The sequence below is a fragment of the Fusarium venenatum genome (genome assembly GCF_020744135.1).
Source record: "Fusarium venenatum strain MPI-CAGE-CH-0201 chromosome Unknown EDB82scaffold_1, whole genome shotgun sequence".
Taxonomy (NCBI): Eukaryota; Fungi; Ascomycota; class Sordariomycetes; order Hypocreales; family Nectriaceae; genus Fusarium; species Fusarium venenatum.
The window spans coordinates 7007829-7032137 of NW_027072129.1; the positions used below are offsets into that span (position 1 = coordinate 7007829).

At 50.6% G+C, this 24309-nt stretch overlaps 5 protein-coding genes across 5 annotated transcripts; all 5 read left to right on the top strand.

Annotated features, from left to right (window-relative positions):
- The first annotated feature begins 591 nt into the window (after window positions 1–591).
- EDB82DRAFT_488883 (uncharacterized protein) lies at window positions 592–7608 on the top strand. Its single transcript, XM_025729763.2, has 4 exons — window positions 592–952; window positions 1000–4394; window positions 4449–7080; window positions 7135–7608. The coding sequence occupies exons 1-4, from the start codon at window positions 774–776 to the stop codon at window positions 7268–7270; spliced, it is 6342 nt and encodes a 2113-aa protein (XP_025588956.2). The 5' UTR covers window positions 592–773; the 3' UTR covers window positions 7271–7608.
- Window positions 7609–8738: 1130 nt separating this feature from the next.
- EDB82DRAFT_488884 (VTC domain-containing protein) lies at window positions 8739–11967 on the top strand. Its single transcript, XM_025729762.2, has 3 exons — window positions 8739–9855; window positions 9918–11497; window positions 11550–11967. Exons 1-3 carry the CDS (start codon window positions 9204–9206, stop codon window positions 11622–11624), a joined length of 2307 nt encoding a protein of 768 aa, XP_025588955.1. The 5' UTR covers window positions 8739–9203; the 3' UTR covers window positions 11625–11967.
- An 832-nt stretch (window positions 11968–12799) lies between these two features.
- EDB82DRAFT_521093 (uncharacterized protein) lies at window positions 12800–15618 on the top strand (the record flags this gene model as incomplete). The annotated part of the gene is made up of 5 exons (XM_065609072.1): window positions 12800–12880; window positions 13086–14247; window positions 14302–14483; window positions 14545–15479; window positions 15531–15618. The coding sequence occupies 5 exons, from the start codon at window positions 12800–12802 to the stop codon at window positions 15616–15618; spliced, it is 2448 nt and encodes an 815-aa protein (XP_065465718.1).
- A 2264-nt stretch (window positions 15619–17882) lies between these two features.
- On the top strand, window positions 17883–20206 carry EDB82DRAFT_488900 (uncharacterized protein). Its single transcript, XM_025729760.2, has 4 exons — window positions 17883–17996; window positions 18088–18213; window positions 18264–18833; window positions 18912–20206. Exons 1-4 carry the CDS (start codon window positions 17973–17975, stop codon window positions 20010–20012), a joined length of 1821 nt encoding a protein of 606 aa, XP_025588953.1. The 5' UTR covers window positions 17883–17972; the 3' UTR covers window positions 20013–20206.
- A 176-nt stretch (window positions 20207–20382) lies between these two features.
- EDB82DRAFT_488903 (Nup93/Nic96-domain-containing protein) lies at window positions 20383–24309 on the top strand. The gene is made up of 2 exons (XM_025729759.2): window positions 20383–23705; window positions 23761–24309. Exons 1-2 carry the CDS (start codon window positions 20532–20534, stop codon window positions 24079–24081), a joined length of 3495 nt encoding a protein of 1164 aa, XP_025588952.1. The 5' UTR covers window positions 20383–20531; the 3' UTR covers window positions 24082–24309.

Here is a 24309-nt window from a genome sequence, read left to right on the forward strand (position 1 = left end):
TTGCATCTGCGACAGCTGGCGGCATCGCTGCAGTGACGTCCATCCCAGGCGCCTCTTGGGACCCCCTTGTCTTAGCCGCATGGTTGCATGGTACGTTAGCATTGCGCAGTCCATTATTGGTTCTGCTTCTTTACAACATCCCACTTTATGCAGCCGAGGATGAGGGGACCCGCCCGGAAGACCACTGTAAATCTGGTGGGTCGATGGGATAGGACAGCTCAGAAGCTTGGTTGTAAACCTGCTTCGGTCTATCTTGGAAGTGGTCGCTATCTGAACTGGATACCACTACGCAACTACCATGATGCTCGCTGTATGCCCAGGAATGACGTTCCAAAGCCATTGCCAAAGACAAAAGCAAAAAAGAAGAAGAGAAACCGCGGCACATGCCACTCATAGTGGCAGCTGCGGGCGCAATTGGCGGGGCACATCTGTGGTGACTTTGAGTTTATCGTCAGATTTCCTTATCTTTGCCCGATGCCGGAGCCATAATCATTTTTCTGGACGACCCCTCAGTGCCATTTCGCAACAGCCTCGGACCTACTCGGCCACCATTCGGAGCACTTTGAAGATATCGAGACACTACATGCTTCAGCCTGTTATACGCAACGCAATTGATCGATTGCCATACATATTTCCGTTTGCCCGTGCTAATACTACTCAATCCTAGATCTCCGCTGCTTTTACCAAGCCAACGCGCCCCGCGATCCATCCTACATCCCCCACCCCGAACTCCCCCACAACCCCACACTAGTTCGATCGTATCCTTGCCTAGCATGGGCCTAAACGAGGACTTTGACGACCGACAGATCCAAACCGAAGCTGAGCAACAACCATACATACCTTATGAGTATCAGACTGAGAACAATGACTCGTGGGCTGGTGCCTTGCCGGTGAAGCAGGGTCTCTATGACCCTTCTTATGAGAAGGATGCCTGTGGTGTCGGTTTTGCTTGGTGAGTTGGTCAATTGACTTATATAGCCGTCGCTAACACATTCAAAGTCACATCAAGGGCAAGCCTAGCCACAAAATTGTTAGTGATGCCCGTAACCTACTCTGCAACATGACCCACCGTGGTGCTGTAGGATCTGATGCACGAGATGGTGATGGTGCTGGTGTCATGACATCCATCCCCCACCGGTTCTTCATCAAGAACTTTGAGAAGGAGGAGGACATTAAGCTGCCTCCCCTTGGCCAGTACGCCGTGGGAAACCTGTTCTTTAAGCCCGACGAGGAGACTCTTCAGGAGTCCAAGAGGCAGCTGGAAGATGTTGCCGAGTCGCTGGGCCTCCGAGTCCTGGGATGGCGAAGGCCTCCCGTCGACTCGACACTTCTTGGACCTGCTGCCAAATCGCGTGAGCCCATCATCGCTCAGCCTTTTGTTGTCCTCGCCTCTGCTTACGGCACCGGCAATGCCCCCGAGATGACCGACCCTGAAAAGTTTGATGAGCGTCTGTTTGAGCGACAGCTTTACATCCTGCGAAAGCGTGCTACTCAGAGCATTGGTCTGCACAACTGGTTCTATCTCTGCTCCCTTTCAAACAAGAACATTGTCTACAAGGGTCAGCTTGCCCCCGTTCAGGTTTACTCTTACTACCACGATCTTGTTAACGCCGACTATGAGGCTCATTTTGCTCTGGTGCACTCTCGTTTCTCTACAAACACTTTCCCCTCATGGGACCGTGCCCAGCCCTTGCGATGGGCTGCTCACAACGGTGAGATCAACACACTCCGAGGTAACAAGAACTGGATGCGTGCCCGTGAGGGTGTCATGCAGTCCGATATCTTCAAGGAGGAACTTGAACAGATGTATCCTGTTGTCGAAGATGGTGGCTCAGATTCCGCTGCTTTTGACAACGTTCTCGAGCTTTTGACCATCAACGGCGTTCTCTCTCTTCCTGAGGCGGTCATGCTCATGGTTCCTGAGGCTTGGCAGGGCAACCAGCACATGGACCCCAAGAAAGCTGCATTCTATGAGTGGGCTGCTTGCCAGATGGAGCCTTGGGACGGCCCTGCTCTATTCACATTCGCCGATGGCCGATACTGTGGCGCTAACCTTGACCGAAATGGTCTCCGACCTTGCCGTTTCTATGTCATGGACGACGACCGCATCATCTGCGCTTCCGAGGTTGGAACCATTCCCGTTGAGCCTGAGACTGTCATCCAGAAGGGCCGTCTCCAGCCTGGTCGCATGCTGTTGGTCGACACACAGGCTGGTCGTATCATTGATGATAAGGAGTTGAAGGAGGCTGTTTCGAGCCGATATGACTTCCGAGCATGGCTCGATAGTGAATTGATTACTCTGCCAAAGGTTGTCGAGATCATGGAGCAAGCTCTGGATCTTGCGCCCAAGCTTGATGACAAGACTATCCAGTCTGACCCTCTGTTCCACTCCTACGGCTACACTCACGAGCAAGTCAGCTTGCTACTCGCTCCTATGGCAGCTGACGAGAAGGAGGCTCTGGGTTCCATGGGTAATGATGCTCCTTTGGCTTGCCTGACCCAGGCCCCTCGTCTTCTTTATGACTACTTCCGACAGCTGTTCGCCCAGGTTACCAACCCTCCCATCGACCCTATTCGAGAGTCCATTGTCATGTCTCTTGAATGTTATGTTGGTCCTCAAGGTAACCTGCTCGAGATGGACGCCTCCCAATGCGGTCGCCTTCTACTTCCTAGCCCTATCCTCTCTATTGAGGAGTTTAATGCCATCAAGAACATGTCAAACAAGTACTCTGAATGGACCGTCAAGACTATTGATCTGACTTTCCCCAAAAACCAAGGAGTTCAAGGCTACATTAAGCATCTTGACGAGATCTGCAACGAGGCTTCAGCCGCCATCGAGGCTCGGGACCGTGTCATTGTCCTGTCTGATCGCAACACCTCGGCCGACCGAGTACCCGTCTCTGCTGTTCTGGCTTCTGCCATGGTTCACCATCACCTTGTCAGCAACAAGTGGCGATCCATGGTTGCCCTTGTTGTCGAGACTGCTGAGGCTCGTGAGGTCCACCATATGTGTGTCCTTCTCGGCTACGGTGCTGATGCCATTAACCCTTACCTCGCTATCGAGTGTATTCTCAAGTTGAATCGTGAGGGTCTCATCAAGAAGAAGAGCACTAACGAGACTCTTATCCGCAACTACAAGCACTCCTGTGACGGCGGTATTCTTAAAGTCATGAGTAAGATGGGTATTTCAACACTCGCCTCTTACAAGGGTGCTCAGATTTTTGAGATTCTCGGTCTCGATGAGACTGTCGTCGAGCGATGCTTCAGGGGTACTGCCTCTCGTATCCAGGGCATGACTTTTGAGCTCATTGCTGAGGATGCCTTCCGATTCCACGAGCGAGGTTTCCCTTCCAGAGCCAGCATTGGCCCCCCTGGCCTCCCCGAGTCTGGCGAGTACCACTGGCGTGATGGTGGTGAGCCCCACGTCAATGACCCTACCTCGATTGCCAATATCCAGGATGCTGTCCGCACCAAAAACGACAAGTCTTACGAGGCCTACTCCCGATCCGAGTATGAGCAGATCAAGAACTGTACTCTTCGTGGTCTCCTTGACTTCAAGTTTGAAGACTGCACTCCTGTCCCCATTGACCAGGTTGAGCCTTGGACCGACATTGTCCGCCGATTCTGTACCGGTGCTATGTCGTACGGTTCCATCTCCATGGAGTCTCACTCTACCCTTGCTGTTGCCATGAACCGACTTGGTGGAAAGTCCAACACTGGCGAGGGTGGTGAGGATCCTGAGCGATCTCAGCGTATGCCCAATGGCGATACCATGCGTTCTGCCATCAAGCAGGTCGCTTCTGGTCGTTTCGGTGTTACTTCTGCTTACCTTGCTGACTCTGATGAGCTTCAGATCAAGATGGCTCAGGGTGCCAAGCCTGGTGAGGGTGGTGAGCTTCCTGGTCACAAGGTGTCCAAGTCCATTGCTCGCACCCGCCACTCTACCCCTGGTGTCGGTCTTATCTCGCCCCCTCCTCACCACGATATTTACTCCATCGAGGATCTCAAGCAGCTGATCTACGATTTGAAGTGCTCCAGCCCCCGATCTCGAGTCTCAGTCAAGCTTGTCTCTGAGGTTGGTGTCGGTATTGTCGCCTCAGGTGTCGCCAAGGCGAAGGCCGACCACATCCTGATCTCTGGTCACGATGGTGGTACCGGTGCTTCTCGATGGACCGGCATCAAATATGCTGGTCTTCCTTGGGAGTTGGGTCTGGCTGAGACTCATCAGACCCTGGTCCTGAACGATCTTCGTGGTCGTGTCGTTGTCCAGACTGATGGACAGCTCAAGACTGGCCGTGATGTTGCCCTTGCTTGTCTGCTTGGTGCTGAGGAATGGGGCTTTGCTACTGCTCCTCTTATTGCCATGGGCTGTGTCTTTATGCGAAAGTGTCACTGTGAGTGATTTTTTCGCCCCTTGAACTGAATTGGCTTTGCTAACCTATAAATAGTGAACACCTGCCCTGTTGGTATTGCTACTCAGGACCCGGAGCTCCGAAAGAAGTTCACTGGTACCCCCGAGCATGTCATCAACTTCTTCTACTATGTCGCCAATGAGCTTCGAGCTATCATGGCCCAGCTTGGTTTCCGAACCATTAATGAGATGGTTGGACACGTAGAGGTCCTTAAAATGCGTGACGACCTTCGTACCAACAAGACAGCCAACATTGACTTGTCTCTTCTATTGACTCCTGCTCACAAGCTCCGACCCGGCGTTGCCACCTTCAACGTCCGAAAGCAGGACCACAAGCTCCATGTTCGACTCGACAACAAGCTAATCTCCGAGTCTGAATTGACTCTTGATAAGGGTCTTCCTTCGAGAATCGAGTGTGACATTGTCAACACTGACCGAGCGATGGGAACCTCACTCTCATATCACATCTCAAAACGGTATGGCGAGGCTGGACTGCCCATGGACACCGTCCATGTTAATATCAAGGGCTCTGCTGGTCAGTCTTTCGGTGCTTTCCTCGCTCCTGGTGTCACACTGGAGCTTGAGGGTGATGCCAACGATTACGTCGGTAAGGGCTTGTCTGGTGGCCGATTGATTATCTATCCTCCCCGTTCTGCAGTCTTCAAGTCCGAGGAGAACATCCTCATTGGAAACACTTGCTTGTACGGTGCTACTACTGGTACTTGTTTCTTCCGTGGCGTGGCTGCCGAGCGTTTTGCCGTCCGAAACTCCGGTGCCACCGCCATTGTCGAGGGTGTTGGTGACCACGGTTGTGAGTACATGACTGGTGGCCGCGTCGTCGTTCTTGGATCTACTGGTCGCAACTTTGCAGCTGGTATGTCTGGTGGTATTGCCTATGTCCTAGATGTACATAGCGACTTCCACTCCAAGCTCAACGGTGAGATGGTTGAGACCAGCGGTCTCGAGGACCCTGCTGAGATCGCTTTCGTCCGCGGTCTCATCGAAGATCACCACCACTACACTGGCTCTGAGCGTGCCGCTCGCATTCTCGTCGACTTCAACCGAGCTCTTCCTCGATTCGTCAAGATTCTTCCTGTCGACTACAAGCGTGTCCTCATGGAGGAAGCAGCCAAGGCTGCCGAGGCTAAGCGCGCCGAATACAACCTGCCTGCCGTCTCTGGCGTCCAGCACAAGAAGTCCGACAAGGTTGCTAAGCTTCAAGATCTCGAGGAGGCTGTTGGTGACAACGCCGCAGAGAAGAAGCGTGCTCTTGTCCTTGACAAGACCCGAGGTTTCAAGATGTACAAGCGCCGTCAGGAGAAGTACCGACCTGTCAACGCCCGTCTCAAGGACTGGGCTGAGCTGAGTTCCCGTCTTGAGGAGGATGAGCTTAAGTACCAATCTGCTCGTTGTATGGATTGTGGTGTTCCTTTCTGTCAATCTGAGACTGGCTGTCCTATCTCGAACATCATTCCCAAATGGAACGAATTAGTCTTCCAAAACCAGTGGAAGGATGCTCTCAACCGTCTCCTCATGACTAATAACTTCCCCGAATTCACCGGTCGTGTCTGCCCTGCTCCTTGTGAAGGTGCTTGTGTTCTGGGTATCAATGAAGACCCTGTTGGCATCAAATCTATCGAGTGTGCAATCATCGACCGAGGTTTCGAGATGGGCTGGATGGTGCCTCAACCTCCCAAGGTTCGCACTGGCAAGACTGTCGCGATCATTGGATCCGGTCCTGCTGGTCTGGCCGCCGCCGATCAGCTCAACCGCGCTGGTCACCTCGTCACTGTCTACGAACGAGCTGACCGCCTGGGTGGTCTCCTCATGTACGGTATTCCCAACATGAAGCTCGATAAGCGTATTGTCAAGCGGCGTACCGATTTCATGGCGGACGAGGGCATCGTCTTCAAGACTGGTGTTGCAGTTGGTGAGGATGGCCACCCATCTCTACAGGATCTCCGATCTAGCCACAACGTTGTTGTTATTGCAACTGGTGCCACTGTCGCTCGTGACCTCCCTATCAAGGGCCGCCAACTCGAGGGCATTCACTATGCCATGGAGTTCCTGCACAAGAACACCAAGTCTCTTCTCGACTCCGAGCTTGGTGATAATGCTTATATTAGTGCCAAGGACAAACACGTTGTTGTCATTGGTGGCGGTGACACTGGTAACGATTGTATCGGAACCTCTCTCCGTCACGGTGCCAAGTCCGTCACCAACTTCGAGCTTCTGCCTCAGCCTCCTCCTGAGCGCGCCAACGATAACCCTTGGCCTCAGTGGCCTCGCATTTACCGCGTTGACTATGGCCACACTGAGGTTCGCCAGCACACTGGCAAGGACCCTCGTGAGTACTGCATCATGTCTGAAGAGTTCATGGACGATGGATCTGGCAAGGTCAAGGGTATCAACACCATCCGTGTCGAGTGGACCAAGTCTCCCAGCGGTGGTTGGGACATGAAGAAGGTCGAGGGCTCTCAGCAGTTCTTCCCTGCTGACCTCGTCCTGCTTGCAATGGGTTTCCTCGGACCCGAGGCTCGTGTTCTTGGTGATGAAATTGAGAAGGACGCTCGCAAGAATGTCAAGACCGCCCCCGGCAAGTACAGCACCAACCTCGAGGGCGTCTTCGCTGCTGGTGACGCCCGTCGTGGTCAATCTCTGATTGTCTGGTAAGTTAACGCATTTGCCGTTTTCTTGAAAACAAAACACTAACATTTGTGCAGGGGTATCAACGAAGGTCGCCAGGCTGCTCGTGAGATTGATCTGTATCTTGAGAAGTACACCAACCTGCCCGTCACTGGCGGCATTACCAAGCGAACTGCGCAGGAAATCTTTAGCCAGATCCAGGTTGAGGCTTAGATTAAAATCGTGCTTTAGTTATTATATTCGGGATCGGAGCAAAAGGAAACAGGAATACCGGCTGTGACAAAACAAACCGATTTGAACGGTCTCAACCGTGCCTTTGGAAGCGTAAGAGACGAAACTAGTGGGTCAATTTATGTTATATATACCAGACTTTAGGTCATTTATTTTCATATCCTAAGATGAGGATCTTTGTGTTCGCTCACCGGTTCAGTGACCACAATGCCTTTGACTATAGGCCCAATTTGTTTGTTCAACAAACACATACGACCATACCTACCAGAAAATACGGGATCCCGTCCGCTCTCCCTTAGTCAAGCTGGTAAGGGGCGGATTAGTAGTTGGGTCGGTGACGACCAGCGAATCCCCGCTGTTGTATGTTTTGATGTTAAGATTTTTTGCTGTTCGCCACGCTAGTCGGTGTATGAGGCATCAGCAAGGCCTCACGATGTAAGAAATAAACAAATTGCGAACGGGCTATTGCGTTAGTTCATTGGTCCGATGTGTTTGTTCTGTCTCTCATACTTTTCCTCGATACTTGATCTTTTTGCTGTTATCATACTAAACACATCCCTATTGTTTGGCTGTTAGGGCACGAGAGACGATATCACCCACCAGGTCAGCTTATGTTTAGGCCGGACTTCTTAGGCTATTTATTTTTGTACCGTAAGCCTGAGAGGTCAAATTATCTGCCCAACCAGGCTGTATAAGTATTTGGCGAATTAACACATGAGATCAGAGCGTAGCTTCTGATATAACAAGCATTCATTCCATGGCTTGCTGGAATACCTAGCAAGGCTTTAGGTTTGAGCAAGGACACTCATCACTCACGTGTCGATGCAGTTGCTTGGGAGATGACTTGTATCTGGTCTAGCTGAAAAAAAAGTTTCGCCAAAAGCCAAGTCGTAGTAAAAAAGAAGAAAATGACAGGCCACAGGAAACTTGTTGCGATAACCATAAAGAATTTTGCAACAAAAAGAAACAAGCCGGTCGTCTTTGGTAATGAATAATTTTGATATGTTAAGATATTTGATGTCTCTTCACGTGTATAGATGTATGCGCCTGAATGCACGCAACGACAGGGATCAGACGTCTGCTACGGGAATGACATGCAACTAGGTTTTAGCTGCATCCATAGCAACACGTGTGTAAGTCGCGGGCGTTGATAGGGCAATTGGAAACAAGCAAAGGACGATAGAAAAACCGAGGCGCAACGGATTTCAATGGGACCTGATGCTGTTTTGGGCTTTTCTTCCTCGTAAAAGGTTAGTTTCAGCAGCTGTTTTGGACACCGAAGAGTCGCTGGAGACATGGTTCGTACAAGGATCCTACCACAGTGGACTTAAGAGTTTGTTTGGGTTAGCAGGACCGGGAGGTGCCAGGTACCTTCCCTGCCTTGCTTGATGTTGGTGGGGTCTTCGCGTCAGGTCCAGCCCAGCGCCAGCCTACTAACCTAGCCCAAACCAAGTTGATGCAGTACAAGGTTCTATGCATAGTAGTAGGCAAGTTATCGCCCAGCTTTTTTCCCGTTTAACTTCTTGAAACTCAATGTAACTTGGTTTATTTCTGAATATCATTCATTGTACTCTGTACAACAATTAACGGCAATTGTCATACATCGTGCCGTGCCGTATCGTGTTGCGCCTCGCTTCCTGTCGAGTCCGACATCCATCATCATAACATCCGTCTCCCTCCGGTCCGCCTCGACTCCCTTCCGCGTTTCAAAGTTTGCCCGCCCAATTCGCTCTTGACGAAGTGCATCTTTGCCTTGCCATACGATTCTATCAAAATTCATCAACAATAGCCGGTTGCAGTATTGTTGATTGTCCCGAATACTCTCTACCGGCTGTCCATTTTACATTACACAGCCTCCGGCTGGTCGCTCACCTCGAAATAATTGGCCCGAAGCTCCAATCCCTCTCCACCCACAATGCGCTTCGGTCGAACCCTTCGCGAGTCCGTCTACCCGCCATGGAAGGACAAGTACATCGAGTACGCAAAGCTTAAGAGCTTGCTGCGGGAGGACGTGGCCGATGACGATAATCAGCCGTGGACTGACGAAGATGAGACTCGTTTCTGCGAAGAGATCTTCAACAATCAACTCGAAAAGGTTGCTCAGTTCCAAGAGCAGCGCTTTAATGCTCTCAAGGACCGGATCGACTCTTCTTTTGATAAGCTCAAGGAACTGGCTCCTGTCGAGTCAAAGGAGGATGGAGGTCCTTCTAAAGGTGACATCTCGGCCACCCGACTGCGGGCTCTGGAGTCGGAGCTTGATGAGATCACCAATGAGGTTCGCGAGCTCAAGAAGTACAGCCAGATCAACTACACTGGCTTCCTCAAGATCATTAAGAAGCACGATCGTAAGAGAGGAGACCGCTACAAGGTCCGGCCTGTGATGCAGTTGAGCCTGTCGCAACGACCTTTCAATTCCGAGGCTGGCTACTCTCCTCTCCTCAACAAGCTTTCTATCATGTACTTTGCTATCCGACAACAGCTAGAGGAGACCGGAGAGCAACTCCCACCCTTGGATCTTGAGTCTCAAGGCGAGATGTACAACGGTGAGCGTTACACAGCTCATAAGTGTAAGTAAATCCAGGGCGAATAGTATACAATTGGGCTTGTTCAAGTACTAACTCAACTCCAGTCTGGGTTCATCCCGATAACCTACTCGAAGTCAAGACAGTTATCTTGCGACATCTGCCTGCTCTCGTCTACAGCGAAAAGTCTGCCAAGGAGCTTGACGGTAGCGATTCGCCATCCATTACCTCCCTCTACTTTGATAACAAAAAGTTTGAGCTTTACGGAGAGAAGGTTGATCGCCAGTCTGAAGCAACGTCGTTGCGCCTTCGTTGGTATGGCCAGCTGGCTACCCGACCTGAAATCTTTGTTGAGGAGAAGACTGTCGATGAAAAGGGTGGCAGCCAGGATCTCAAGTTCTCCATCAAAGACAAGTACGTCAAGTCATTTGTTGATGGAGAATACAAGACAGAGAAGGCTGTTCAAAAGCTCAAGAGGCAGAGCTTTGCTCCCGAAAAGATACAGGAGTTCGAACAGACGGTTGGCACAATCCAGAAATATCTCAAGGAAAAGGATCTCAGCCCTGTTCTAAGGGCCAACTATGTCCGCACGGCCTTCCAGAAGCCTGCTGATGACCGGATCCGTATTGCTATTGATACCAATGTGGCGTTTATCCGAGAAGATACGCTTGATCGCAGCCGTCCCTGCCGTGACCCGAAGGAGTGGCACCGCCTGGATATTGACGATAGCGAAATGACATATCCCTTTAAGAATATTAACCAGAGCGAGGTCAACAGGTTTCCGTATGCCCTCCTTGAAATCAAGCTAAAGGACGACGGCCAGCGAAAGCGACCTACCTGGATCGAGGACTTGATGGTGTCTCACTTGGTTCACCCAACCCCACGCTTCTCCAAGTTTGTGCATGGAATTGCGGTCCTTTTTGAGGACTACGTCAACAGCTTGCCCTTCTGGCTTAGTGATCTTGCATCCGATATCCGCAAAGACCCTCAGAAGACTTTTGAGGAAGAGGAGCAACGACGTGCCCAACGACACGAGGATGTCATGGCTGTGGGCAGTCTTATAGGAGCCGGGGCAAAGTCGGGATCTTACAAACCTACACAGAGCTCACCAGTGAGTAAGTCGTATCTAGCGGATCGCATGTCTAAGGATTCGATTGCCCACAAGCTCAACAAGCAGGCCTCGACGCCTGGGAACGGAGAAGAGGTCGGGGAAAGCAGTGGTCAACGCCAGGAAGAACAGGGAAGGTCCTACGGGACTCTGTCGTCTGTCATTCCCGGTTTTTCGTTATCCAAGTACTCTCGGGCCAAACGAGCGTCTCAGCAGCCATTGCCAGAAGGCGTGGTAGCGCCGACACAATGGATCAAGAACATGGGTGAACTCAAGGTCGAGCCCAAGGTTTGGCTTGCTAACGAGCGAACGTTCCTCAAATGGCAGCACATTTGCATTCTCCAGGGTGGTCTGGCTGTTGGTTTATACACGGCTGCAGGTGAAAACACAGTCGCCTCTGTTATCGGGCTCTTGTTTGTTCTCATTGCCGTGTTCGCTGGTGCTTGGGGCTATGCTATGCTGAGAATTCGACGAACGATGATTCTAGAGCGAAGCGGCAAGGATTTTGATAACATGATTGGGCCCATGATTATCAGTGTCTCGTTGATGTTTGTACTTATTCTCAACTTCTTCTTTGCGGTAAGTCTTGTTATTCCTGTTGTGGTCAACGGAAACTAATCATGTTTGACAGTGGCGAGAAGCTTATGGACGATTTAACAATGGTAATAATGATGCGGGAGAGCTTCTGTCGGAAGAACTCAGGTAAACATGAAAAAAGCTGGATGAAAGAAGTTTGTGGTGTAGGATGGGTGTTGGATGATGCATACCTTTGATGTTAAGCATAGTTTGTTAACGAACGGATGATGGTTTCATTACCAGTACAGAGGTTTAATAGGTGTATGTTGTGAGAGAGCTGAAGCATCAGGTCCGTGGTGGGCCGTCAACAAGGTTCTCAAACATCAATGTATAAGCTTGTATTGACAGCGAGTATCTGTTAGATGATGTCAATCAGTAGATATATACTGGACGACTTGTGAGATATCTTTACATGAAGGCCTCCTTTTATAGTGAGAATTTGTTGAAGGTGCTTACGCATGAATAAAACGATACATGCAATGCAAAGTACCTGCTTACTGCATGCATACATGGCTGAGTAGTGTCTGAACTTAACCGCTGCGCGTCCCTCGGCTGTGCATCTGATTAAACAAACACCTTCCGTTTAAATCAATCTTGATAGTTTCTACTAACTTTGTTATCAAAATCCACGTCTTGATTTGATTCAACGTCTTTACAATAACTTCTCGACTAATCTGTACTACATGCCATTCCTTTGTTATTGTGTAGGTATCCGTACTACGGTATAGGTAAAAAATAGTCTAAATAGGTAGTACTCGACATTACCACCCCTGCTTGTCTCGACCGACCACCTCGGACACTGCTCCACGTATCAAGCATTGCGAATCTACGGTACGGCTCTTTGTTGCGCCACTAAAAAAAGGGAAAAGGCGTGGGGTCCAGTCCCCCTGTTGTTGCGCAACGCAACGTATTGCCTCAAACGAGGGTGTTCTAACTATTTTTCCTTGCTTCCTCTTCTCTTTCTTCTCTTTGTTTCGCGTTCCAAGAGTGGGGGAACACCGTCAATCATGTACAACGTCAAACTCGATTGCTAACAAGAAACTTTGTCAACATCTTTACTCCTATTTACCGACTTTCTCCATTGTCAGCCAGGCTCTCTCATTGCCTGGACTGCAGGTTCCCTGTCGTCTTTAAAGTCTAGCCCAGTCCGCGCGCCAGCCGGACGTCGCGAACACGACTTTGCGACACGGAGCCATTTCACCTCCCTTTCGGTATTCACTCTGACCTTTGCGTCTCTCCTGACAATTCGACTCTTTCCGTAACTATCGATAGTCAAGTTAGACTCGCGCTGTGCCTGATGACATCATGGCGGATCAGGGCGAAAAGAAGGGTATCTGGAGCATGATCCGAAGGGCTAGTTCTAGGAGACATTCATCCAAGCCTCCGGTACGTAAATAGCGACTACAGTGACGCCCGAATATTTCAGAAGCTCGACGGGGACTTCTTATCTCACCTTGAGATCCTTTGTTCTTCCAAGCTTGAGCTCTCCCCAGCTGCGTCGCGTATGGGTTGTAGCTATAGCTATAGCTCCAGCTCCGATTTCGCTCATTTACGCATTCAATATCTTACTAACTCTACTTTTCGATTTCAGCCCAAGGACCTCGAACCTAGAGAGTATCATCGTCCTCGGCGTGCCAGCAATGGTGACGCGGGCCATTCGCCCTACCGCCAAAGCATCGGTTCGGCTCCCGATCTTACATACGACAATAACCGCCCCATGACCGCCGAAGACGAGTCTTCCAACATGCGCCGCAGGCAGAAAAGAGGACAACCCGAACCTGAACCAGAACCTAGGTCTTCTCCGATCAGGTCCAAGTCCTCTGGCTTCTTGAATAAGGCTCGTATATCCAACGGACGGCCAGTTCGTCCTCGGGAGCCCCCCACAGTAACGTGGCCGCCTTACGGCATCTCCATCGAAGACGAATTACCCCAGCAACATGCGCTTGAGATCGTCGCCCGTGGTGCTCCTTCACACAAAGGTCACAAACGGCCTGTTGCGCATCAGCCTGACGAGTTCTACTCTCTTCACACAACGTCAAGTGGCAATCGAGCTGATGGCAAAGTTTCTGACCACACCGATGTCGCCAACCTACACGATTCTATGACCCAGCTCATGACCTTGCGCCTGTTGGGGCACGGATATGCAGACAAACCATGGGAGACACTTGAGCAACCCAGTTACGCTTTCCACTTTGGCCATTTACCAGGAACCATCACGCTTAATGAATGGGCATCCATGTCCAGCGTCCTTCCACCCGCCATTGCCCTTCGTGACGCTGGCGTCATGCCTCGGACGATGAGCCTGGAGAGTATTTTTGAACGTTTGCAGGAACTACGGCATGGTATTGAGGACGATGATGAGACGTTGCTCTATCGAATTCTATATAAACGCATTTTGAGAGACCCTGATAAGTTTCTCAATCCTCATCGAACTCTTGACAAGCAGATCACCGATCTGATTCTTGTTCTTTCACGCCCGGACTGGATCGACTTTAGCAATCCTCGAAATCAGGTTGCTACCCGATTCATCTTTGAAAGAGGCCCAGAGAATCAGGAGCAGTTCCATAAGTTCTTTCACCAGCTTCTTCTCAGTCTCGAGCTTGAGTTGCGCATTCAATCAGATCAACACAGCGACTGGGCAAAGGAGAAGTTGACTTCACAAATACCTCCATCGATTCAGTGGAATCTGGCTCTAGCCAGACGTTGGCAGGATTTTGTACGTGTCGATGATGTTGGCAGGACACCTGAAGAGAGTAAGTACAATTATGATCCTGTTTCAAATGTGGACGTCCTAACAGTCGGTTTAGTTCTTCTACGATATAAATTAAAGAAACGCCAGATCAGAATGCTGAGGCGCTTTGCTCAGATGATGAGATGGCCAAACTTGACTGATACCCTCGATAATATGAAACAGAAGGATTCGGAATTGGCCTTAGATGAGGTCAGTTCTGACGCATTTGCCTTTTTCAGTGGTCTCGTACTGCCTGGTGTAAGTTTGCTTTTCCATTACGCTTTTGTCAAAGACGTCCACAGAGACTGACTGCAAGCAGCAAACCTTTCCGTTTCTGATGATGAATACTCTGCTGGACCTTGACCCTGATAGTGAGACTGATAACCTTGCACTTCTATCACACTTGCATCCCCACTGTGGTTTTCAGTACAAGAACAGTTACACATATTGGTCAGCCAGCTCGATCGTGGGTAAAGTGCTGGCACCCACGTGCCATGCTGTTGGTGGTTGGATCGGTCCCGCACGACCAACGACAGATCTTGAACCGACTCAGATTGCAAGAATCCGAAGTCGAAAACCCAAGCAACGAATGACACCCCAGGACGTCGAGTCCATGGCAGAGCGTTCAGATCCGCTTGGTCCTGCCGCCGAGACTTACCCAGTAGACGATTATCAACCAGTTGCCCCGAGAGGTGGCCCTGGAGATGCTGTTGATACAGTACGGGTAGAGCTGCTAACTCTCAAGCCGGCAGACGGACCTGAGGATACACCCTCAACAAAAGTTTCGAAACGTTTCGATGCAACAATCCAATTTGCCATTAACGAAGTATCATGGCCACTCAACCTCATGTATGACGTTTCGTTCTTGGCAGCCTGGCCATGTTCCGAGGGTCCACATCCACTTTTCTTTGACTACATCTATACGTCAATTCGAGTAGATTCTATCATCGGGGTACGAGACTGGGGGAATCTGTATGGAGGTCCGCAGTTGCATAGTGTGCGATCGAGCCCCGGACCAGGCATGATGGGAGGGCCATACAAAGACATGTTTAGCCAGAGCTTCAACCACAACCACAACCACACTCCGTTGAATGGGTTTGCTCAACCTGGTGGGCCCGAGGAAGATGATGAAAACGACGACGAAAAGGTCCTCGTGGTTGAAGCGTTCGGGGTACGCGACAACGAGGTCTTGGCACGAGCTTGGTGTTCACACTGGGGCCTCAGCGCGGTGGTGGCCGATATCGAAAGAACATGGTGAGTCTGATATGTGACGAAAATGGCGACAGTTGCTAATGAGAGATACAGCATGGCATGTGCTATTCGTGAAGCGTACGCGGCAACGCTGACAGTGGTGATCCTGGTAAAAGGCCAGGAGTATCCCAATAATGAGTGATGAATTTATGATTATGTACATATTTGGTCGCACGCCTAGCGATGGGCCGTGGGATGGGCTGGCGAAAGTGATACAGGCATGGTCAGGGGAGTTTGTGTTTCAGACCAGGAAAAACAGCCGGAAGTTGATAAGATGCAATTGGATGAGAGCGGTGTGCCGCAGGTAATAGATGTTGACTGAGTGTTGATCTGGCATGATGGTGGTTGTAGAAGGTTCTTGTGTGTACTGCTCTGGCTCGGCAGAGTAGTTCCCGCATACTTAGGATGAATACTGTCTCATGTGATATCTCGTTCACTGCATATGCATGTTAGTTGGATGGGTATCAGCTCATGAGCTGTACTGTAAGATAATAATAGCATTATTGGGAGAACAAAAGGAATGTTGCAGTGCGGGACAGTACAGTAGCATGATGACAGTTCACTGTATGTAGTGACATTCATGATTCACCGCACAACAAGACATGGCCAAGCAAGTCACAAGATCTCGGTGAATGCTAATCAAGCTGGTCATTGGCCAATTGACTACAGCAGCAGGAGACGGGCATCGCGGATGAGCCGGATCTGGAATCCCGGATGTCTGGGACGGTTCAAGCATCCCGAGCAAGGTTGTTTGGTGTGTTACAACGTTGGCTGTTGTAATAAACCGACCCCCCGGAATGCATATTGAGAGGTCATCGGACACTAAAACTTTTCTTTTCCTTTCTTTCTTTTTTTCGTGTTGCATTGTGAGGGGAGACTCCGCTGTCGGCCGAGAAGACCGGGGATGGCAAGATAACGCCACATCATATCATTCGTGTTGTATGCTCTACTGTTGTGTACAGATACAGTTGAGTAGGCGGCGGTGTGCTTGGTTTTGGCCTGGGGATGCCGATGATGCTTGGGATGAGACGAGACGAGGGATGATGTGGGGAAGAAATGCATGCCGATGCCGATCAAGGTGAGATATGAGTTGAGTTGAGTGCAGTAAGAGAGCCTAATTTGGTGTTGTGCCAATGGTTAGGCAATCGTTTAAGGGGGGAGTGTTTGTTGAGTTGAGTAGCATTATCAACAAATTCTTCTAGGAAGATGATATCCGGCGTTCGGAAACGTGATACTCAAAAGTCTCTTCCTATTCCGCTTACAAGTGCAATTCTCCTGGTCATTTTATCAGTGGTTGTTAATTCCAGAATGTACAGCATCATCAGACAAGTATGTAATACGGTGATTATCAGCAAAGAAACAACATTGTTTCTGCCAAGGTATTTCGTAAATACACCCCTCAAGCTATCCATCATGAGTTCTCAGAGCAGATCATGGAATCCCTCTCTCCCACTAGTCTAGCTTTATTGGTGAATGGACTGATGGACCGTTCGAGGTGGCTTGACTTGAGGATCCCCGCTCCCGCAGGCAACAGCATTTCTTTTTTAGGTTATGAGACGAAGAAATAGAAAACGGAAAAGCCGATACAAGTTGGAGGGAAGCTTTTCAGGGCGCCGAGAGTTGTTAGTGGATGGGAAGCGAAACATGAGGAAGGAGAAGGAAGTGTACTTTTTTTTCATTCATGGACAAGGATCCAAAGGAGAATTGTTACTACTGCATTTGAAGTTGCATTGCATTTGTCTATTCAGCTTCTAGAGCTCTTGGAAGTGCCATATCCATGCCACCTCTTGTCGCCTCCCCCACCCTATCTAGCATCCGCTAATGTACAGTGGGCTTGCAGGGGGTGGGGGTTCCCGGTTCCCCCAGGATTCCACTGTCAAAGCTCCATTGTTTGCCATGATGGAGCTCTCTCTCCCTCATCATGACTGGCCTTTTTCCCATGCTGGGAGACGGACGACAAGAGTCCATAATAAAAGTGTCCACGAGCTTATATTCTCTGAGGTTCCACATCATCTGATCATTCCAATTACTGGATATAATTACAATAGATAGATAAAGTGAATACTATATATGCCTGTATGAGCTTTGTCAACTTACAAAGCGTGTTACGCAAAACTGACATCTCCAAAGCTAAGACATTCCAACGTTTAGCTGACCACTCAATTACTGTCTTGGGCTTCCACACCACCTCCTTTACTCCTCAAAGTTCCAGACTCTATTCTATCATTAGGATTGCTTTTTACGCGGGGTGACGCCTCGTCTCGCCTCACACCCGACCTCTTCCCCTCATCGTCTTCCCCATTGGGAGGGACTGTCTTTGACACGAGCCTAAGCTTATCCATCGGGCAATAAAGCACAGCAGTCACTCTTGCGCCGAGACTCGATCCCTTTAATACGTATAGCAACCACAAGCCCATCAAAGTCATGGAGTGAGTTCCCTCGTACTCTCAGCTTTCTATAATTTCGAGATCTTGGCTGATCATTTCTTCTTTCACAATGGATAGACCTCCTCAAGTTTTGGTACGCAGTCATTGAATCAAGCTCCAGCCGTTTGTGGTGGCTGCGGTAGTGGCAGGTCAACATTTCGAATCCAAACTAACTTCTCTCACAGGATCACTACATCGGTGTCGATGTTGGCACAGGCTCTGCTCGCGCCTGCATCATTGACGAGACTGGTGATATCAAGGCTCTGGCCTCTGAGAACATCAAATTATGGCAGCCTGAGACTGGCTACTATGTAAGCTGCACTTGCGATCCTTCATGCCCAACATTATCTGACTCTCTCAGGAACAATCCACAACGGATATCTGGCAATGCATCTGCGAGTGCGTCCGTCGCGTTGTCAGCGAGTCCACAGTCAACCCCTCCAGCATCAAAGGCATTGGCTTCGATGCCACATGCTCTCTTGCCGTCTTCACTCACGACACCGACGAGCCACTCCCTGTCACTGGGCCTGACTTCACAAATGATGGCAACGACCGCAACGTCATCTTGTGGCTCGACCACCGACCGGTCGAAGAGACCGAAAAAATTAACAATACAAACCACAAGCTCCTCAAGTACGTTGGTGGAAAGATGAGCATCGAGATGGAGATGCCCAAGGTCCTCTGGCTCAAGAACCATATGCCTCCAGAAGTGTTTGAGCGTGCCAAGTTCTACGATCTTGCAGACGCTCTTACCCACTTGGCTACTGGCAACGAGACGCGCAGCTACTGCAGTGTTGTTTGCAAGCAAGGCTATGTTCCTGTTGGCGTTGATGGCAGCGTCAAGGGTTGGCAAGAGGACTTTTACCATGAAATTGGTCTCGGCGACCTTACCAAGGATGACTTCAAGCAGATGGGTGGTGTCAACGGGGTGGTGAGCCTTTTCATACTTTCTCCCTTTGGTTATTATGCGCCGTTTCTTAGTGCATCCAGCTAACAAAGATATTCGCAGAACGGAACCTATGTCAGTGCTGGCGAGCCTGTGGGCACCTTGAGTCGACTGGCTGCCAACCAACTCGGCCTCCCAATGGGCATCCCTGTGGGAAGCGGCGTCATTGACGCATATGCAGGCTGGATTGGAACCGTGGGCGCTAAGGTCGACCTTGGCGACGATGAACTTAACGCAGCTGTACCACATAATGATCTTGCCCAAGCCTTTACCCGCCTGGCCGCCGTCGCAGGAACCTCAACATGCCACTTGGCTCTCTCCAAGGAACCTGTGTTTGTTCCTGGTGTTTGGGGCCCTTACCGTGATGTTCTCCTTCCCGAGTTCTGGATGGCTGAAGGTGGCCAGTCTGCAACTGGAGAGCTTCTGCGACACATGCTTGACATTCACCCTGCTTATAACGAAACCTGTGCCTTGGCCAAGGCTGAGGACAAACACATCTATGACTTCCTCAACGCTCACCTTGAACTCATGAAAGAAAAGCATGGCGCCCCCTCGATCTCCTACTTGGGACGCCATCACTTCTTTTATGGTGACCTGTGGGGTAACCGCTCGCCCATCGCCGATCCCAACATGAAGGGTAGCATGATCGGGTTAGACAGCGACAAGAGCACCGACAACATGGCTCTGTGGTACTATGCCACCATGGAGTTTATCGCTATGCAGACTCGCCAGATTATCGAGCAGATGAACAATTCTGGTCATGAGATTTCATCCATCTTCATGTCTGGTTCTCAGTGCCAAAATCCTGTCCTCATGAACCTTTTAGCCACTGCCTGCGGAATGCCTGTCCTGATCCCACGATACGTCAACGCGGCTGTCGTTCACGGCGCTGCCATGCTCGGCGCAAAGGCAGCAAGCCATAGCAAGGAGGATGGCAGTGAGCCCGAGTCTCTCTGGAGCATCATGGATCGCATGAGTAAGCGAGGTCGACTGGTCGATCCTAGCAACGACGAGGATGAGAAGACGCTCCTAGACGCCAAGTATGAGATCTTCTTGGACATGTGCAAGACTCAACAGGAGTATCGAAGCAAGATCGACAAGGCCACGGCTTCCAAAAAGGCTCGTACGAATGGCACTGTCAACGGCACTGTTAACGGCTCTTAAAGGCTGAGCTGATGTGCATGAAGGTTGAGGAACATAAACTTGATGAGCGTTTGGTTTAGGTAATGGGCGTTGGGAATTTGGTACAAAGGCCAATAATGATTGATCGTATGCGTTTAAATGGGCCGACACAAAGCAACCCCTAAAAGGATGAATGAAATAGAGTAATTGAAGTATTTATTTGACATTTTCTTTAATTTTGGTATCTCAAAGCTAAAGTAGATCTCTCCTAAAATCATTCAACCATTTACTTAGACCTACCTAGCGTTGCCTAGGAGCAGATGCTCTCTGTGATTGGCCAAAGCTTCACCTCCAAGCATCCCAGTCATGGCCCACTCCTAAATTTGTAGAAACAAACGCGCGCCGACTTTGTCTCTTGTTGACCAGGCCTTTTTTTTTTTTAATATTTCCTCATCCACGCATCACGACAGCTTGCCTGTCATCAACTTGCTAACACTTCATCCATAGACCTGAGGAATTCCTATTGTATACTTTCCCAAGGACTTTTCGATTATAGCACCCATGTCTCTCTTTGGACAGACTGCCAACACGGGCGGCAGCTCGCTGTTTGGAGGCAATACTGGTGGCACAACAGGCGGAGGACTGTTTGGGCAGTCGACAACACAGAATCAACAAAGCGGAACCACTGGCGGTGGTCTGTTTGGCCAACCGGCCCAGAATCAACAGCAACAACAGAGCGGCACGACGGGGGGTGGTTTGTTTGGAGGACTTAGCGCAAACAAGCCCGCAACGGGTGGTGGTTTGTTCGGGCAGCCGCAACAACAGCAACAGCAGACGGGAACTACTACGGGCGGTGGCCTCTTTGGCCAGTCGACTACACAGCAGCCGAGCACGACCACGGGTACTGGACTATTTGGACAGCAAGCACAGACTCAGCAAAGCGGAACAGGTGGCGGTCTGTTTGGTAATCAGCAGCAGCAGCAGCAACAACAACAACAGAAGCCCTCTCTGTTTGGCTCCTCCCTAGCGCAACCCGTGGCAGCTGCGAAGCCCTCACTCTTCGGCCAGCCGCAGACCCAGCAGCAGCAACCTCAACAGAACGCGCCTTCCATGCTGGGCGGAAGCACTTTCGGTGCAAGCACATTGGGTGGAAGCCTTTTCGCTAGCCAGGCCCCCAATGGACAAACCCAAGCACAATCACAGCCAGCGGGCGCCTACTTCGATAGTCTCTTTGCCAAAAGCCAGAAAGCTGATGGTAAAGCCAACATGGAGGATCTCCCTAGCCTCGAACTCGGTCTGGGCGACCTACGACACCGATTGAGAAAGCTTCAGTCCAAGCCTAGTGACAAACCTCTCGGCGGAAAGGCTCACTACCTTCTCGCAGCTTCTGGCGTCGATCCTGGTGTTGCAGCCAAGGATCTCGGACTTCTTGATGTGCAGCCCGGCCGTACTGAGCGAACCACACATGGCTACGCCCCTAGCGAACTCGACGTCGAAACATACCTCTCGAACCTCCAAACCAAGACGACTCTTAGCATGATTGCCGACGGAATCGATCGATCGGTTCGCGACTTTGATAACTTCCTCGAAGACAATGTTACCATGGAATGGGAGGCGCAACGAAAGCGCATCTACCAGCACTTTGGAATCACACCCCGCGAGGAAACATCTACCACCGGGCGTGAATCTCAGAGTGCTTTCGGTCGCTCCAGGCGTAAGAGCCAGGCGCCAGCTGCCAAGTCTGGCAGGGCCAGTGTTCTTGGCAGATCGACACTTCAGAAGTCTGTCATCGGAACACCCAGCCGGATTGGAGCCCACCAGACCGATTTCTCAGATGTCGATCGTTCTTCCGAGTCTGGAGGTCTCGACGGGCGTGTCTCTTCCGATGATAGAGTACTCCGTGAGCGACAGGGACGTCTATCGGAGAAGATTCGCAATCTCAACACTGCTCGTCTGCTTAAGCGACCCTACCCCATTCTTTCTGAGCTCGCTGCTGTCGAGCAAAAGTCTCACGAACCTCATGCGCCCCATGTCGTGGAGGCATACCTAGCCGTCATGGAGATCGTGGGCGAGGACCCTGATGCCGAGACGACCCTAAACAACGCGACAGCCAAGGAACGCGAGTTTGCCGATATGTATCTGAACGATAACCCCAATTCCTCCAAGTCGGTTGAGATGCGAAAGCGTATCCTTACTGGTGCCAACAGTTTCCTAGAGAAGCAGTTTTTGCGTGAAGTCGAGTCCCTTATTGCCAAGCACCCTCACGAGGCGAAGCTTGGTGGTCTGCCTGATATTGTCAGCAAGGTCAAGGCGTACATCAGATTGCGGTCTGCACGAAAAGATTTGGTTCCCGATAACACTGAGCTTCAGCAAGTTCAGGGTGAGTATGTCTGGGCCATTGTCTTCTATCTGCTCCGTTCTGGACATGTTAGCGAGGCTGCCAAGTATGTCAACGACAACACCAACCAATTCCGAGGCATCGATAGAACCTTTGCGACATACCTCAACAACTACGCTGCCAGTGAGGATCGACGCCTTACCAACAGAAAGCTCCTGGACCGTTGCACCAACGAGTACATCCAGCGATCACGCAACGCTCCCGAAAACTCTATCGATCCTTTCCGTATGGCTTGTTACAAGGTCATTGGGCGTATCGAGCTCGGTAACCGTAACCTGGACGGACTTAATACAGATATCAATGACTGGATTTGGCTCCAGTTCAACCTAGCAAGAGAGGGCGATAAGACAATTGAAATGGCTGGCGAGTCGTATGGCTTGGCTGAGTTGCAGTCCAGCATCCGAGAGATTGGTCTGAAGCACTTCCCTAAGGCTAACTCGGAAGACAGCAACGGCAGCTTTGGCATGTTCTTCTACTTGCAAATCTTGTCGGGTATGTTCGAGGATGCTATCGCCTATCTCTACCCCTTCTCATATGTCGACGCTGTGCACTTTGGTTTGGCGCTCGAGTTTTACGGCCTGCTCCGACCAAGCGATGCCATGTCACCGTCCAACGACCTTCGCAGCTACAGTACCAAGAACTTACCACAGGTCAACTTTGGTCGCATGATTGGATACTACACCCGTGACTTTAGAGCTGCGGATGTCGTCTCTGCTGTTGACTACCTGACACTTATCTGCCTCAATCAGGACCTTGAGGGTGAGGCTGGCCAGCGACACAGCAGCCTGTGCCACGAGGCTCTCCGCGAGTTGGTGCTTGAGACACGCGAATTCAGCAAGTTAATTGGTGATATTCGACCGGATGGCCGACGCATCCGTGGTATTATTGAGGAGCGTGGCCCTCTTATTGGTCTTGATGCTGAGGATGACTTTGTCAACACAGTCACTCTTCAGGCCGCCAGCTTCGCGGATGAGAATGGCCGCACCACAGACTCGGTGTTGCTGTACCACCTCGCCGGCGAATACGACACGGTTGTCGCTATTGTTAGCCGCGCGCTGAGTGAGGCTGTTTCTCTCGAGATTGGCGAGGACCCCATGCGTCTCATGCCTGTCAAGCCCCGAGCTGGTGGACAAGAGGCTGATGCTGGCAGCAGCCTTAGCTTGGCAGCCATTGATGACCCTGTCGAGTTGGCCAAGACTATGATGAGCATGTACGAGCGCGATGCCATGTTCTACAGGAGAATCCAGGACCAGAACAAGGTGGCCTGCCGAGTGCTGCTGGAGATGAGCAGTATCAAGGGATTGGTGGAAGCTGGACAATGGGCACAGTGCCTCGACGTAAGTCACACCTTAACCTTGCAATACAGTGGAATAATGCTAACTTGGAGAACAGAGAATTCGAAGCCTCGAGATTCTGCCCCTGGACGCTGCGGGCGATGGCAGCACCATCCGAGCCTACGCCTCCAAGTTCTCCGGTCTCTCGCAGCCCGTGTCTATCAACGTGCCCAACCTGTTGATGTGGACGATTATCTGCTGTGTTCGCCAACGAGAGCAGCTGACAAGCGGCCAGTTCAGTGGCAATGAGGGAACTCGACGCCTGATGGTCGACCAATTGAAGCAGATGACGCTGGACTTGACAACATACACCAGCCAGCTTCGATACAGGTTCCCACCCCACCTTCACGAGGCTCTTGCAAGGGCATCGGCGGAATAAGAGTTTGGCGCATGGATATCACATGTTGGGTTTATTGAATATAGGCAACGCTCTACGGCTAGGATGAAGGAACGTACAAGTTTTAAGATATGAGGTCAGGCACAAAAGGATGGGGCAAAGAATGGGGATATTTCGTGATAGAAGCCAACATTAATTGAGTAAGGAGAAAGGGGATAATCTTTTATTGTTTGCGGCTTTATAGCAATTGAGATTACATTGTACTTGTGC

What these genes read in the sequence shown, in the direction of transcription:
- EDB82DRAFT_488883 (XM_025729763.2), top strand. Translation starts at nt 774, where the DNA reads ATGGGCCTAAACGAGGACTTTGACGACCGACAGATCCAAACCGAAGCT. An exon ending in CTTTATGCGAAAGTGTCACT is followed by an intron (nt 4,395 to 4,448) that starts GTGAGTGATTTT and finishes ACCTATAAATAG; the next exon opens with TGAACACCTGCCCTGTTGGT. An exon ending in GGTCAATCTCTGATTGTCTG is followed by an intron (nt 7,081 to 7,134) that starts GTAAGTTAACGC and finishes ACATTTGTGCAG; the next exon opens with GGGTATCAACGAAGGTCGCC.
- EDB82DRAFT_488884 (XM_025729762.2), top strand. Translation starts at nt 9,204, where the DNA reads ATGCGCTTCGGTCGAACCCTTCGCGAGTCCGTCTACCCGCCATGGAAG. An exon ending in GCGTTACACAGCTCATAAGT is followed by an intron (nt 9,856 to 9,917) that starts GTAAGTAAATCC and finishes ACTCAACTCCAG; the next exon opens with TCTGGGTTCATCCCGATAAC. An exon ending in TTCTCAACTTCTTCTTTGCG is followed by an intron (nt 11,498 to 11,549) that starts GTAAGTCTTGTT and finishes CATGTTTGACAG; the next exon opens with TGGCGAGAAGCTTATGGACG.
- EDB82DRAFT_488900 (XM_025729760.2), top strand. Translation starts at nt 17,973, where the DNA reads ATGGATAGACCTCCTCAAGTTTTG. An exon ending in ATAGACCTCCTCAAGTTTTG is followed by an intron (nt 17,997 to 18,087) that starts GTACGCAGTCAT and finishes CTTCTCTCACAG; the next exon opens with GATCACTACATCGGTGTCGA. An exon ending in AGCCTGAGACTGGCTACTAT is followed by an intron (nt 18,214 to 18,263) that starts GTAAGCTGCACT and finishes TGACTCTCTCAG; the next exon opens with GAACAATCCACAACGGATAT.
- EDB82DRAFT_488903 (XM_025729759.2), top strand. Translation starts at nt 20,532, where the DNA reads ATGTCTCTCTTTGGACAGACTGCCAACACGGGCGGCAGCTCGCTGTTT. An exon ending in AATGGGCACAGTGCCTCGAC is followed by an intron (nt 23,706 to 23,760) that starts GTAAGTCACACC and finishes CTTGGAGAACAG; the next exon opens with AGAATTCGAAGCCTCGAGAT.